This window comes from Macaca thibetana, chromosome 8, assembly GCF_024542745.1.
Source record: "Macaca thibetana thibetana isolate TM-01 chromosome 8, ASM2454274v1, whole genome shotgun sequence".
NCBI classification, from domain to species: Eukaryota; Metazoa; Chordata; class Mammalia; order Primates; family Cercopithecidae; genus Macaca; species Macaca thibetana.
Genome location: NC_065585.1, coordinates 46383323 through 46396543, shown reverse-complemented (window position 1 = coordinate 46396543; position 13221 = coordinate 46383323). Strand labels below are relative to the sequence as shown.

Here is a 13221-nt window from a genome sequence, read left to right as displayed (position 1 = left end):
GTACAATGAGTGTGCTATATTACAGTTATTTATTTATATATTTGTCTTCCCAATTACACTACTGATCCCTCAAAAAGAAAAAGGTATCTTAGTTCTTTTGGCATTCTTAGATCCTGGCACAGTACTGGGTCAACTGGGGATGCTTAGTGAATGTTTGCTGAATGAATTAGATTTACATAAAACATGATTTCTTAATTAATAAAAGTGATTATACAATACATACTGCTAAATGACCCCTTTAACATCAAAAACTCATTCTCATCCATAAAGTTGTGCTAAAAATGTCCAGGCTGTAGTGCAGTGCTGCAATCATAGCTAACTGTGGCCCTGAACTCCTGGGCTCAAACAATCCTCCCGCCTCAGTTTCCCAAGTAGCTAGGACTACAAGTCCAAGCCATCACACCTGGCTAATTTTTTCTCTTTTGGTAGAGAAAGGGTCTCACTATGTTGCTCAGACTGGCTTTGAACTCCTAGGCTCCTTTACCCTTGATGCTCTGGCCTCCCTAAGGGTTGAGATTACAGGTGTGATCTACCACATCCAGTCTCATTTCTGCTTTTAAGCAGAAAAGCTGCAAAGAGCTGTAAGTCCTAAAGACACTTGACAAAGCCATTCTCATCTGCCTTAAAGGATTAATCTCACTTACAGTGGGAAGTCAGAAATGAAAACCAGGCTGGGCGTGGTGGCTCACGTCTGTAATCCCAGCATTTGGAGGCCAAGGCAGGTGGATCACGTGAGGTCAGGAGTTCGAGACCAGACTGACCAACATGGATAAACCCATCTCTACTAAAAATACAAAATTAGCCGGGCGTGGTGACACATGACTGTAATCCCAGATACTCAGGGGACTGAAGCAGGAGAATCACTTGAACCCAGAAGGCGGAGGTTGTAGTGAGCCGAGATCACACCATTGCACTCCAGTCGGGCCAACAAGAGCAAAACCCCGTCTCAAAAAAAAGAAAAGAAAAAGAAATGAAAACTAAACAGATGATCAAAGAATAAATTTTGTTATACGTTATTAGCAAAACTTGTCAAAACAAGGGTAAGCAAAGAAATAAAATCTCTTCATACCTGTCACACTGCTGCATTATGGAAATTTCTTTGATTATTTCCTGAAGATCTGATTCAACAGGCACTTGTTTAATTGCGACAACTTGACCAGATTCCTTGTGTATTGCTTTGAATACACTTCCATAAGACCTAAAAGAAACCAAGACATTATTTTTTTCCTATAAAACATCGTAACTATAAGGTTAAAAGTCTATGAGTTTTCTGTGGATTGTCTTTTTTAGTTTAAAACACTATTTAAAAATTAAAAAATCAAAATAAACAAGTAACAATTTTAAAAGTTAATGAATTGTATCTTAGCTTTATTGCTTCAACTACAGACTTAAAATAATCAAGTTAATATATAATGAGTAGCTATTTTTCTTATGAATGAAAGAAACAGACTTACGTTTTGTCAACTCAAACAAATGCAGCATTAGGAAGACATAAATGGAAATTAAAAGAATGAAATGTACATTAAAAATAGCCAAAGTCTCAAATTAGGGGAAAAGGCTGATCTCAAGGAAAATGACCCCCGGAATATCAAAAAGTCACACGTCTGTTCAGAGTACCTGAACAGTTAAAACCCTCAGCTGGGGACCACATTAACATCAAAGTTAGAGAAGCAAGGAATCTGTAGCCATCTGCTTCTACCTGATTTAGAGATCCAAGGTGTCTTTTTTAAAAGTCCCTTTCACTACCTTTTCCTCAAGAGAAAAACTACACGCTCACAGGTAAATAAAATGAGGAATAGGGTCTAAGTTACTTGCCCAAAACCTGTCTCTGCTACAACTACTGAAACTTTGCCAACTGAATATTCACGTGTTTTAAAAAACAAAACCAAAGAAGGAAGAAGCCATTTGTATCTTAGTAAGAATTTTAAAACGAGGTTAAACACTACTATGTACTGAGTTCTTACTATAAACCAGGTCCTGTGCTAGGTGTTTTATATGTATTACGAAATTCAACCCTCACAACCATAAGGAAAAACACTATTATTGTCATTAAAAGATAAGAAACAGACTAGTAGGGCCAGAATTCAAACACATTCTGACTCCAAAAATCATGTTTTTCTCACCATATTTTTCTACAGAAGACAAGGAAAAGCAAGCCAATGGAAGACACTGAATGTTTCCTAATATTAGAAATCTATACAGAAGCCCTTCCAGATTTATAATCTTTTAAAATAAGTGAAAAAGAGAGAAACAAGTGATAAAGCGACTACTTCAATAAAATATATTTTATCCTCTCCTCTGTTTCTTTGGGCTCTCTGAAGTAATTTAATTTGGTTTGGTACCCAAAGTCACAGTGGGCTGGGTGTGGGGGAATGTATGTGCGTGTATCTCCCCTTGAAAGCCGTATGTGTGTATGTTCCTTCAAAAGCTAACACAGAATTCAGTGCTAGATCATCTACTGTCAATTAGGCAACACCATCACTCCTTTCTAAGGACTCCTCAGCATTACAAAAGAGAAGCTGCAATCCCCATTTCCCAGAATCCCTTTCCCTGAACGGTTCCTCATTAAAAGTCTGCCAGTGGGAAGAACATGCATGTGTGAATGCAAAAAGGAGAAACTATTTTTTTCCAGATATAGTTGTAGCAGATGGACTGACAGATATAAAGTGCACAACGGCTTCCTGCTGAGCTTCCAACAGCCACCAGTGCTGCAGACTGAGGTAGCTGGTGGAAGTTTCTCAATACTGCAGGATTCCAGCAGATTCCCAGAGAGCTTTTGAGAAACACCCACTTCAGTGCTTCAGGCTGAGATCTTCAATGCTGACTTCGACCTTCAACCTTCGGCAACAGTTTTCATGAGCTTTGCATCCCTGGCCCCTCCACAATTCATTTGAGCTCCTAACTTTATTACTAAACTCTTTATATCTAGAGTACATAGAGTAGCTTCTCTTTCCTGACTATACCTTGATAACAATATAGTTTATGGTAGAAGAAGCGGTTCCAAGGGAAAGAATCTTAAAGATGAGAATCTTGAATTAGTTCTTTCTTAGATGTTGATATGGTTTGGCTGTGTTCCCACCCAAATCTCGTCTTGTAGCTCCCATAATTCCCACGTGTTGTGGTAGGGACTCAGTGGGAGATCACTGAATCATGGGGACAGATCTTTCCCATGCTGTTCTCATGACAGTGAATGGGTCTCACGAGGAGATCTGATGGTTTTAAAAATGGGAGTTTGTCTGCACAAGCTCTCTCTTTGCCCACTGCCATCCATGTACGTACGATGTGACCTGATCTTACTTGCCTTCCGTCGTGATTGTGAGGCCTCCCTAGCCATGTGGAACTGTAAGTCGATTAAACTTCTTTCTTTCGTAAATTGCCCAGTCCCGGGTATGTCTTTACCAGACTAATACAGATGTGTAGATAGTAATGATTTCAATACAAATAACAAATAGAACACTGATGGTCTATGGCATTCAGTGGCAAACAGTTACTTAAATTATCACCCTTAGTTGCCTGGAGTCTAAGCAAAGCTTTAAAAGACCAAGTAGCTATATCAATACAATGTATGGTGAAAATAAAGTATAAGGACTATAGAATGGGCTGCTGCCTCTGCCTGCACTGGAAAAGAACAAACACAGCAAGCTAAAGGCTTAAATGTCCAGCTCAAGACTAAGAGAACCAGAAAACTTCTGAATTTCTTAATTCTTACAGAAACAGGGTTGAGATTTCTGAAAAACAAACTCTAGGTATATTCTTACTGGAAGCTGAATTACATTGCAAGTTGAATTCACATCAGCACCAGGTCTGTTATGTTAAAGTTAAGGCATGTAACAGTAAAGAGAAGTACCTAGAGACCTGGTATTAGGACATTTAGATAGATTCTCATTAATCTGAGTACCTTGAATCCCCAAATCCTATCAAGCCTCCCTTGCTACCAAAAGCAACTCTGCCCTCCTGTCTGAGAAAATTAACCTTACAATGCCTGAAGACTCCACCTCCTGAAGCAGTCACTTTTCAGGAGAATGGAGTGGTCCTCCAGACCACTCTACCACCACTTCTCATTGCTTCCAGACCCAAAGTTACACTCAACTCCCATAGATACCAGGGAGACAAGTATAAAATTTAACCCAAGCAGTTACTATTCACACTAAAAAAGTTGCAAGATTTTGCCAATTTTTATCAGAACCCTAAAAAATATGTGTGAGAGCGAATTCTAAGATATCCAGAGAGGAAGAAATGTACTGATATGGATGAAAGACCAGAAATTCCAGACTCAGCATGTTAGCTCAAACAGTTGGGGGTGTCCCTAACAGTTGCTCAGCCAGTTAACTGAAACCTGGACTCAACAGTGGCCCATATTAAGTGAGATGCTAAGTGAGCCTCAGTACACACCAAAGGAAGCATATCAAAGACTCAAGGAAATGGGATACTAGATGGATATATATTATATGTGCCATGCTCACAAACTCCCTAACTATGTTTTCAAAAAGCGTCCAGAGGATACCATCATCAATCAAAGCTCTATTAGTGCAAGGGAAAGATGACAAATATGCCAACAGTGAAACTGGCTCCTTAAGTTTAATAGATAACAGGATCCCAACACAAGAGAAGTGGCAACATCTATTCACCTGAGACAAGGTGGGAACAGTTACCATAATGAGTAACAAAGCAAGGCTGAATTACAGTTTTCTTTTATTGCACATCTGGGTATCAGTATTAAAGTTACACTAGCTTCATTTTTTTTAAAAAAAGCTATAATTAACTGTCCTTTAAACAGTGTATAAAACATAATTGGAACCTTTCTGGAGGGGAGGAGGTGAAATACACACAACATAAAATTCACTATTTTAAAGTGTACTATTCAATGGCATTTAGTGGGTTCACAGTGCTGTGTAAACGTTATCTGTATGTTCCAAAATATATAGAATCTGCTTTCTGTCTCTATAGATTTATCTATTCTAGATACTTCTATAAATGAAATCATACAATATGTGACCTTTTATATCTGGCTTCTTCCTTCACTTAGCATAATATTTTGTAGGTCCAACTACACTGTAACATGTACCAGTACTTCACTCCTTTTCATGGCTAAAAGGTCACTTGTACAGACATATCACATTTTGTTTATTCATCTGGGATAGTAGATGGACATTTGGGTTGTTTCCACATTTTGGCTATTGTAAATAATATGCTGTGAGTTGGTATCTTTATAATTAACAGTTATTTAATCATTTCTCTATCACTGGCTATATCTTCTTTCTTATTCTAAATCTGCTGTATTTTTGCTCTATTTTCTTTAGTCAACACTGTAAGAGGTTTAACTATTTTACTGATCTCTTCGAAAGCTTATGTATGTATAAACATATATGTATTTATCTTTTTTTTTTTTTTTTTGAGACAGAGTCACGCTCTGTCACCCAGGCTGGAGTGCAGTGGCACAATCTTGACTCACTGCAACCTCCACCTCCTGGGTTCAAGCAATTCTCCTGTCTCAGCCTTCCAAGTAGCTGGGATTACAGGCACATGCCATCACGCTCGGCTAATTTTTGTATTTTTAGTAGAGATGGGGTTTCACCATATTGGTCAAGCTGGTCTCAAACTCCAGACCTCAAGTGATCCACCCACCTCGGCCTCCCAAAATGCTGGGATTACAGCGCATAAGCCACTGCGCTGGGTTCATATTTTTCATTTTTAATTTTTTTTCTATCTCATTAATTTCAGCTTTTTCTTTAATTCAATCTTCAGTTTCTTTCAGTATGTTTCATAATTTTTCTAAGTTCTTTAAGCACTAAGTTTATTTTTTGCCTGTCTTCTTTAGTAATGAATGAATTTAGAACTAAAACTTTTCTCTTAATTAGTTTTACTGTATTCCATAGATACTGGCACAATGTGTTCTCCTTTTCAGTGTTTTGTAGATAATTTATAATATCCTCTTCAATCAACAAGTTACTTCAGATTATGTTTCCTAATTTCCAGTTGGTGTGGATTTTGTCATATTATAACTACTTATTTCTAATTTAGTGAGTATAATCAGTGATATGGTTTGCATATTTGTCCTCTCCAAAACTCATTTTGAAATGTAATCCCCAATGTTGGAGGTGGAATCTGTTAGGAGACGTTTGGGTCATAGGGGCAGTTTCCTCATGGCTTGTTGGTGTCCTTGAGATGGTGAGTGAGTTCTCACAGGACGTGCTTCTTTAAAACGGTGTGACAGGCTGGGTGCAGTGGCTCACGCCTGTCATCCCAACACTGTGGAAGGCCGAGGTGGGCAGATCACCTGAGGTCAGGAGTTCGAGACCAGCCTGGCCAATATTGTGAAACCTCATCTCTACTGAAAATATGAAAATTAGCTGGGCGTGGTGGCAGGCGCCTATAATCCCAGCTACTCAGGAGGTTGAGGCAAGAGAATCCCTTGAACCCGGGAGGACATTGCAGTGAGCCAAGATCGTGCCATTGCACTCCAGGCTGGATGACGAGAGAGAAACTCTGTCTCAAAAAAATTTAAAAATAAAAAAAATAAAACTCTGGCACCTCCCCTGTCCTATCTTGCTCCTGCTCTTACCATGTGAGACATCTGCTCCCCCTCTGCCTTCTTCCATGACTATAACCTTCCAGAAGCCCTCACCAGAAGCAGATGCTGGCACCGTGCTTTTTGTAGTGTCTGCAGAACCGTGAGCCAATTAAGTTTTTCTTTATAAATTACCCAGTCTCAGGTATTTTTCTTATAACAACACATGAATAGCTTAATACAATCAGAAAATGTGACCAGTAAAAATCTCTTATTTTTTAGAATTTGTAACTTTTCTTTTATCAATGGTCCTTGAACATACACCAAAAAAGCAGGTCCGCAAGAAATATATATGTATAGTTATATAGACATACAGGTACTTTATATATTTTTACTTTATATATATTTACATTTCTATAAAATCAAGTTTATTCATCATAATGTTAACTCCCTCTATGTCCTTTCTCTTTTTTCTATTATATCTGTCCAATTCTAAAAGAGATACACTGAAATCTACCATACAATTATACTTTTATTAGATGCCTCTGACATCACTAATAGCTTTTCTGTCATAAATTTAGCTGCCATGTTGTCTGATATGTTTTGTTATAAATTGTCTTTCATATCGCTACCTAATATACCTCTTTATTTAGTTGAAATCTTTTAAACTTTAATGTATCTAATATAAAAATTGCTATTACTTTTTTTTTTATTTGTACATTCATCTCTTACATAATATTTTTTATAAGAAATATCCTTATAAGCTATGCACAGTGGCCCACATCTATAATCCTAACAATTTGGGAGGCCAAGGAAGGAGGATCACTTGAGGCCAGGAGTTGAAGACCAGCCTGGGTAACATAGCAAGATCCCATCTCTATTAATAATAAATAAATAGCCTTATATTTCCATTATTTGTTTTACTTGCATCTCCTATAAACAAAATATAGGTAGGTTTCACATGTTCATTTACTCTAACAGTTTGTCTTTTAATGGGAGAATTAACATTTACTGAAAAATACACTTGATTTTATTCCTTCCATCATGTTTAGCTTTTTTTTTTTTTCTTTTTTTTGAGATGGAGCTTCGCTTGTGTTGCTCAGGCTGCAGTGCAATGACGTGATCTCAGCTCACCGCAACCTTTACCTTCCAGGTTCAAGTGATTCTCCTGCCTCAGCTTCCCGAGTAGCTAGGATTACAGGCGCCTGCTACCACGCCCAGCTAATTTTGTATTTTTAGTAGAGATGGGATTTTTCCATGTTGGTCAGGCTGGTCTCAAACTCCCGACCTCAAGTGATCCACCCATTTTAGCCTCCCAAAGTGCTGGGATTACAGGTGTGAGCCACCGTGCCTGGCCTAGCTTATTATTTTACCTTTTTATTTTCTCTATTTCCTTGTCCTTGTTCTTGCTGATCTATAAGCTTCTTTTAATTCTGTTTTGTACCTTTCTTATTTCAAAAATTCTCCTATACTTTGCCATTCCATTAAACGCTCCCTACCTTTCTCTCTGCTCGAACCGAGACATGTTTCTCTACTATTATTTTGAAACCATGTCAACTATTCTTCTGCCTATACAAACTGTTTTCCTCACTAAGATATTCTTGTAATATCAACTACTTACCTTTTCCAAAATAAAATGAGCCCCAAGATCTAAAAGGATGGCCTTATGTTCGTTTGCCTAACAAAGTCAAAACCTTCAAGCATATTAATAAGAATGCCATAAGGGATGAACTAACAAATCTCTTGAAAATCATTTCACAGCACATTTCCTGCTTTTTGCTTATATATATGGCCTACTTTCTCTGAAAAAACACTATTACCAGATTTAGCACAAACTAATCTTTAAAATTCAGTATCACCTGCCAAATTTAATTACTACTAAATACTATTCAATTCATACAAATATATTCTAGTTGAAAGATTAATATCATACAATATTTTTTAAATTGTTCTGAAATTATTTAGACGCTTTCATATTTTTTGTACTTACCCTTCTCCAAGCTTCTCTAATACATCAAAAACTTCTTCAGGCTGTTTAGTCAAACTGTCTTCACTCAGCTTTTTTAGTTTACTGATTTAAAAAAGAAAGAAGAAAGAAAATAATTTCTTTAAAGACCTTTTACAAAATTTTTAATTTTTAAAATTTTACAAAGTTTTAAATTTTATTTTAATATATTCAGAAGACTATAACAATATAAAAACATATATAGTAAACTCTCTCCTTTCAAGCCCTGTTCCTCATGTGCCCAGCAACACCTCCAAAAATAATCACTTTTATTAGTTTTTTGTGAAACCTTTATGCAAATATGAATACATAGTCTTAATTCCTCCCCTCTGAATATATAAGAAGCACATACACACCCTTCTTTATAAATATTGTTATGTTGTCTACTGTTTCCACTTGACAAAACTATGTTAGAGAGCTTTCCATACAGGTTAACCATCCATAATCCAAAAATCTGAAATCCAAAATGCTCCAAGATCTGAAATTTTTGGAGCACCAACATGATACTGACAATGGAAAATTCCACACCTGCCCTCATGTAATGAGTCACAGTCAAACTGTAAGCACATAACACAATTTAAGGAAAAAAGATCCTCCTCAGCCCGCTTCGGCTCCGACATATCTTTTCCATGCATGCACAGATTCTCCCACCCAAGCACATCCAAAGAAGGGTATTAAATGGCACAGGTACAGGCCAGATGCACCAATGATAGGTTCCCCACGATGCCCCACATGGAGCCAAGACTGTGCATTACTCACTGTGGGTTTTTTTCCTTATTCTCTGCTTTGTGGCACAAAGACAATGTTGAAAATCTGAGTAAGTGACAGAAAAACAGGAAGCATTTATGCTTATCTCTAGCACAAAAAGTCAAGCTGCTGGATAAACTGGACAACAGTGTGGGAAATGTCTTACAAAAGAGCATGGTGTTGGAATGACCACCATAGACAACCTGAAGAAACAGAAGGATAAATTGTTGAAGTTCTACGCTGAAGTGTCAATGAACAGAAGTTAATGAAAAATTTTTTTTAACTGCAGAAAACCAAAATGAAGATCTCAAATGTATACTGAAAGAGTAAATCTGTCAGCATGGCAGAGAAACATACTACTTAATGGTATGGTGCGCATGAAACAAGCAAAGATATATCACGATGAACTGAAAATTGAAGGGAACTGTGAATATTCAACAGGCTGATTGCAGAAATTTAAGAAAAGACACAACATTAAATTTTTAAAGATTTGTGGTGATAAAGCAACTGCTGATCATGAAAAAGCAGAAAAATTCATTGACAAGTTTGCCAAGGCCATCACTGATGAAAATCTGACACCAGAACAAGTCTATAATGCTAATGAAACATCACAGTTTGGTGTTAGTTCCCCAGAAAGACTCTGACTACAGCCCCTACCGGATAAGAATGCCATGGACAGAGTAACTGTGCTGGGAGGTGCTAACACAGAAGGCACACTAAGTGTAAACCTGCTGTGTGGGAAAGACTGGGTTCATTACTAGACTAACAAAAAGGCATGGGTCACCACGGACATCTTTTCTGATTGGTTTCACAAACATTTTGTAGCAGTGGTTCGGGTTTGCTGCAGGGAAGCTGGACTGGATGATGACTACAAGATTTTGTTATTCCTTGACAACTGTTCTGCTCATCCTCCCGCTGAAAAATCTCATTAAAAATAATGTTTATTCCATGTACTTTCCCCCAAATGTGACTTCATTAATTCAGCAAGTGAGTAGGGTATCCTCAGATCAATAAAGAATAAATATAAAAACACTTTCTTGAACAGCCTACCTGCAGCAGTGAACAGAAATATGAGCGTGTAAGGTTTTCAAAAGCAGTTTAGCATTTAGAATATTGTATATGCTATTGTCAATGACTGGAACACAGTATCTAAAGACACAGTTGTGCATACCTGACACAATCTCTAGCTTGCAACTATGTTCAGTAATGATGATGAACAAGGCAGTGACTTTGAAGGATTCTGTATGTCAAGATAAAAAAAAAAATAGGCCAGGCGCGGTGGCTCATGACTGTAATCCCAGCACTTTGGGAGGCCAAGACTGGTGGATCACCAGGAGATCGAGACCATCCTGGCTAAAATGGTGAAACCCCGTCTCTCCTAAAAATACAAAAAATAAGCCGGGCGTGGTGGCGGGCGCCTGTAGTGCCAGCTACTTGGGAGGCTGAGGCAGGAGAATGGCGTGAACCCGGGAGACAGAGCCTGCAGTGAGCCAAGATTGCGCCTCTGCACTCCAGCCTGGGCAACACAGCAAGACTCCGTCTCAAAAAAATAAATTAATTAAAAATTTTAAAAACAATAATAAATAAAAATAAAAAGATGTTTGACTTTCTTACATATGCAAAAAAAAAATACCTTCAGAGTCTATCAGTAAGTTGGAAGAAATGGATATCAAATAAGTTTTTAACATTGATAGTGAGTCTACAGTTGCTCATTCATTGACCAATGGTAAAATAGCAGAAATGGGCGGGGCGCGGTGGCTCATGCCTGTATTCCAGCACTTTGGGAGGCCAAGGGAGGCGTATCGCTTGAGCTCAGGAGTTCAAGACCAGCCTGGGCAAACAGCGAAACCCTGTCTCTATTAAGAAATACCAAACGTTTGGTGGGCATGGTGGCACATGCCTGTGGTCCCAGCTACTTGGGAGACTGAGCCTGGGAGGTGGAGGTTGCAGTGAGCTGAGATCACGCCATGGCACTACAGCCTGGGTGGCAGAGTTAGACCCTATCTCAAAAAAAGAAAAAAGAAATAGCAGAAATGGTTCTGAATCAAGGTTATGGTAGTAGTAGTAGTAACAATGAAGAAGATGTTAACATTGCAGAAAAAGTGCCAGAAGATGACATGGTGTGATGGGGTTATTTTAGGACTAAAGTAGAATGCATTCTTAACAGAACAAGAAATCACGTCAGTTTATAACATCAAAGAGAGACTTCTTTTTTTTTTTTTTGAGACAGAGTCTCGCTCTGCCGCCCAGGCTGGAGTACAGTGGCCGGATCTCAGCTCACTGCAAGCTCCGCCTCCCGGGTTTGAGCCATTCTCCTGCCTCAGCCTCCCGAGTAGCTGGGACTACAGGCGCCTGCCACCTCGCCCGGCTAGTTTTTTTGTATTTTTAGGAGAGATGGGGTTTCACCATGTTAGCCAGGATGGTCTCGATCTCCTGACCTCGTGATCCGCCCATCTTGGCCTCCCAAAGTGCTGGGATTACAGGCTTGAGCCACCGCGCCCAGCAAAGAGAGACTTCTAAGACAAAAGCCATTGTTAATGAGGCAGACGATTCTAGAGGAAACATTTTAAAAAGCCATCCAGCAGAATGTTTCCTTATCCCTAGCGGACCTATTTCCTGGTCCCTCAGCTGCTTCTGATGTTTCTTCTCACCTTAAAAAACAAAACAAAACAAAACAAAACAAAAACACACACAGTGTATAGTAGTAACCTTTCAATCAAAAATCAGCATCAGAGGTGAAAACTAAAAGCCTGCCGTTGTTTGTTGTTCCTGCTGTTTAAAAGCTGATACAGGTATTCTGGTAATGCTACTGTGCTGCTTAATTACCCTGATCATATTTATTTTCCACTGTATTAATGTTATGCCACGTTTTTTACAGGTAAGTACTTATGCATGAGCAAGTATAAGAAAATGATTGCTTATCAGTAGCATGTAAATTCAGAGTCAGAAATGATGGTGATGCCAAACAACCCCACAGACTGTCCACATGGGTGGCTGAGATAGTGACACCTTTGCTTTCTGATGGTTCAATGTATGCAAACTTTGTTTCATGCAGAAAATTACTTAAAATATTGTGTAACATTACCCACAGGCTATGTGTATAATGCAGATACAAAATAAATTTCATGTTTGGCCTTGGGTCCCAGCCCCAAGATATCTCATCATGTATATGCAAATACTTCAAAATACAAAAAAAAAAAAAAAAAAATTCAGATATCTGAAACACTTCTGGTCCCAAGCATCTCAGATAAGAGATTCTAAACCTGTATAAAGCATCACTGTTCTTTTTTACAGCTGCATTCTATTCAATTACAGAGATATAGCACATCTTACTTGCCCAGTCTTTTGCTTATGGACATCCAGGTTCTCTTTTGATACGATAAACAATGCTGCGATGAGTAACCTTATGTATAAGTCAATTAATACATGTGCTAGAATATATGTGGAATAAATTCCCAGAAATGAAACTGAGAATACAGACACATTCATACACACATCAATATAAAAGTAGATATACTGACAAGTATATAATCACATAACATAATTTTAATAATGTGGTATAACATAAGATCACTATTATAATAACTATATGGTAATTATTAAAATTATTGATTACATTATGGTACATTTTACCTATTATACTTGTATGTTCTATAAATATATATACACATATACTGATTTCAGCAAGTTGTCCTTCATAGAGTTTGTACCAATTTATTCTCCAACAAGCAATATATTAGAGCCCTTCTTTCCCACAGTTTCACCAATAGGGTATTTAATGAAATTATTTGGATTTTAGCCAATCTGTGATGAAAAGTTATTAGCTCAGTGTAGACTTAACTTGTATTATTATGAGTGAAGTTGACCATCTTTTCAATATGATTAAGAAACTAAAATCACCTACTTGTTCTTTAATCATTTTTCCACTGGGTTTTCAGTCCTTTTCTTATCTGTATACAAA

The 13221-nt window shown here is 37.9% G+C and overlaps 1 protein-coding gene across 5 annotated transcripts in view; it reads right to left on the bottom strand.

The window, feature by feature from the left end:
* STK3 (serine/threonine kinase 3) overlaps nucleotides 1-13221 on the bottom strand; it is a 332138-nt gene that overhangs the window by 279376 nt on the left and 39541 nt on the right. For all 5 annotated transcript variants that reach the window (XM_050801203.1, XM_050801204.1, XM_050801205.1 and 2 more), the window contains exons 2-3: nucleotides 8499-8579; nucleotides 1070-1198 (exon numbers count right to left, since the gene is read on the bottom strand). In XM_050801203.1, coding sequence (XP_050657160.1) covers nucleotides 1070-1198; nucleotides 8499-8579 — 210 coding nt within the window. The remainder of the gene's footprint in view (nucleotides 1-1069; nucleotides 1199-8498; nucleotides 8580-13221) is intronic.